Below are 2,628 nucleotides of genomic sequence, written 5' to 3' on the forward strand. Positions count from 1 at the left end.
AACCGCTTCGTGTTCCTTAACAAAATGGAAATGAATGAATGAAGAAAAGATGGTTTGAATTACCCTCTTTACTGAGCAAAATCCAACAAAGCATATTTAGTACTACACGTGAAGTATGCACAGAAATAACCTAATGCACAGTCTTTCAAGGTGGAGGTGAATAAACATTTACATTAGTTCAACACATTGTTAAATGGCTTGCGTAAAGATCCTGTAAGGTTGGTGTTAAAATGCACAAGAATCTAATTATGGAGAACCATTACACAAAACACTTGCAACAACAAAAGCAAAGTCAAAGCTAAAAGTGGCTTTTTAAGCAAACAGTAGCATATTATTCAGGTTAATAAGCATCATCTACACTTGAATCCCCCGATAGCCAGCGGCACAGCAGTGTGGCTGTTGTATGTGAAAGCCTTACACCCCCATGTTGTGGGTTTTGGTGTTTTAACAATGACTTATCGTTTTACTCCTTTTGTCTGTCAGCATGAACGCTGACAAGATTAAATCTGAAGTGCAGAAGAAGATTGTCTGGATCACGTCTGGCTTCTTTGGCCTCATACATTCGACTGAGCTTCATATCATTCTTGTGCCCGTTTGTCCACAAAGTCACTTATGTGTAGTTTTCTTGAGGATCGGCATTATTTGCAACAACACCCGGCAAATCTGCCGCAATGGTGGAGGTGTAAAGGCGCGGCATTCTGTGAGACACCGTCAGGACGCTTGACCCTTGTCGCCTGTCTTTCGCTTTTCCTTTTCTCCAGGGCAGGAAGTGGAGACACAGGTAAGAGAGGAATTTGTTATGCAGCGAAGCATAAATGAATGGGTTGTAGCAAGCGGAGCTCATGGCAAAGAGGTGACTGGACACCTGGATGACGTTGATATAGTTCTTCCCCAGGATGGAGAAGTCTGTGTCCAGGTCACGGATCAGGTTCACCACCTGTGGAGTAAACATCGGTATCCAAAACATTAATTCAAGGGACAATTGCCATTTTTCTACTGCCAACAGATAGTCTAGCAAAGAAATACAAACTAGAAAAAGTAAAATTGCTAAATTGGCACAAAAAAAAACAAAAGAAAAGAAAAGAAAATGCCAATTTCTTCACCATATAAAGAGTCTTTCCTGGCTGACTTGAAAACTCTAAACATCAAGTCACTGTACCCAATTGAACTGTCAGTTTGTGTGCAGACTGAGATGTGTTTATTGCTGAGGCAGAGTGTGTTTCCTCTGGACAAAGGCAGGCTGGCTGTTTCTCCCTGTTTTATCCCTCCCTCAAAGTTAAGATGACCTGCTAAGATCTGATTCATAAGGTGGAACTTCTCCTAATTTAGATTCCCATATATTTGCATATTCTTCAAACCAGCAATCTCATGTTTTGTTCACCTGTAAAGGAAGCCAGGAGAAGGCAAAGCAGAGAACGGACACCAGCAGCAGGCAGAAGGTCTTCTTCCTCCGTCTGCTCCAGGTGGCCCGTGCAGATCTCAGCTCCGTGCATGCTGTCAAGCTCGAAGTCATCCTGTGTTTCAGCTGATAGGAAATGGCACAGTAGGAAATGGAGACAGCAACCAGTGGGACAAAGTAGGAGAAGAAGAGAATGAAACAGGAGTAAATGAGGCGACCCTGCTCCTGGCCATCCCAGAACTCCTCACACACAGCCATCTGCAGGCCTGCCGCCTGGAGGTCCAGGTAGACCGTGTGCAGTGCCGTAGGCGTGGATAAAGCCAGAGAGGAGAGCCAGATCAGAACTACAAGAACCCAGCAGAAGCGGTAGCTGGCTCTCTTTCGGATGGGATAAGCCACAACTACGTAACGATCCACCGCAATGGCCATGAGGGAGAGGACGGCCGCGTAAACAGCTGCGGATTGCATGATGGTGACAAAGTGGCACATGTGGGATCCAAACACCCATCCGCGCTTATCAAATGCATAGGACGCGGTCAAAGGGACGCAGAAGACGCACATCACCAGGTCGACGAGTGCCAGGTTGCTGATGAGAAAATTGGTCGTGTTGTGTCTTTTCTTATTGTGCCAGATGAGGAAGAGCAGGAGGAGGTTGCCAGAGCACGCAACCAGGACCACAGCAGAGTAGAGAGGGATGAAGATGAGCTTCAGGTTAAACAGGAGGTCGAGCCCAGAGAAAGAGGGGGCTGAGAACTGGGAGGCTGAGAAGATGGAGCGAGAAGAGTTGCAGCAGGAAGAGGAGGAGGACGAGGAGTCAGGCAAGAGCGAAGATGAAGAGGAGGCTGGAGTAGAAAAGTTCACCTTGGTTCGATTCAGTGATCTTTCCCAGTCCATAGCTGCGGAAATAACAAGCATATTTTGCATGACTCAATTAATATTTCTGTGTAATTTATTAATCAACATTTTGATTGAAGCCAGTATGGCAGCGTCTGGGTGTTTGAACATTTTAAAAGGCTAATTGAAGCTCATCTTCAAAACTCTCAGCACACATTTCTCTCTTTACTTCTCCAAAAGCCTTTCCAATTATCTTTGATCCATTATCTAAAGTATTGAAAAAAGGAAGAAAGCTCACATTGACTGGACGGATGATTTCTGGTTATGAAAAGCAGAAATCAGCCTCGAAATCATAGTAACAGAACATCTGCACTTATTAATCTAGGCTGACGTCA

General features: G+C 44.8%; 1 protein-coding gene across 1 annotated transcript; it reads right to left on the reverse strand.

Moving 5' to 3' along the window:
* Positions 1 to 610: 610 nt before the first annotated feature.
* prlh2r (prolactin releasing hormone 2 receptor) lies at positions 611 to 2,323 on the reverse strand (the record flags this gene model as incomplete). The annotated part of the gene is made up of 2 exons (XM_080871814.1): positions 611 to 937; positions 1,382 to 2,323. 2 exons carry the CDS (start codon positions 2,321 to 2,323, stop codon positions 611 to 613), a joined length of 1,269 nt encoding a protein of 422 aa, XP_080727940.1.
* Positions 2,324 to 2,628: the final 305 nt, after the last annotated feature.

This window comes from Rhamphochromis sp. 'chilingali' (genome assembly GCF_963969265.1).
Source record: "Rhamphochromis sp. 'chilingali' genome assembly, chromosome: 21".
Lineage (NCBI taxonomy): Eukaryota > Metazoa > Chordata > Actinopteri > Cichliformes > Cichlidae > Rhamphochromis > Rhamphochromis sp. 'chilingali'.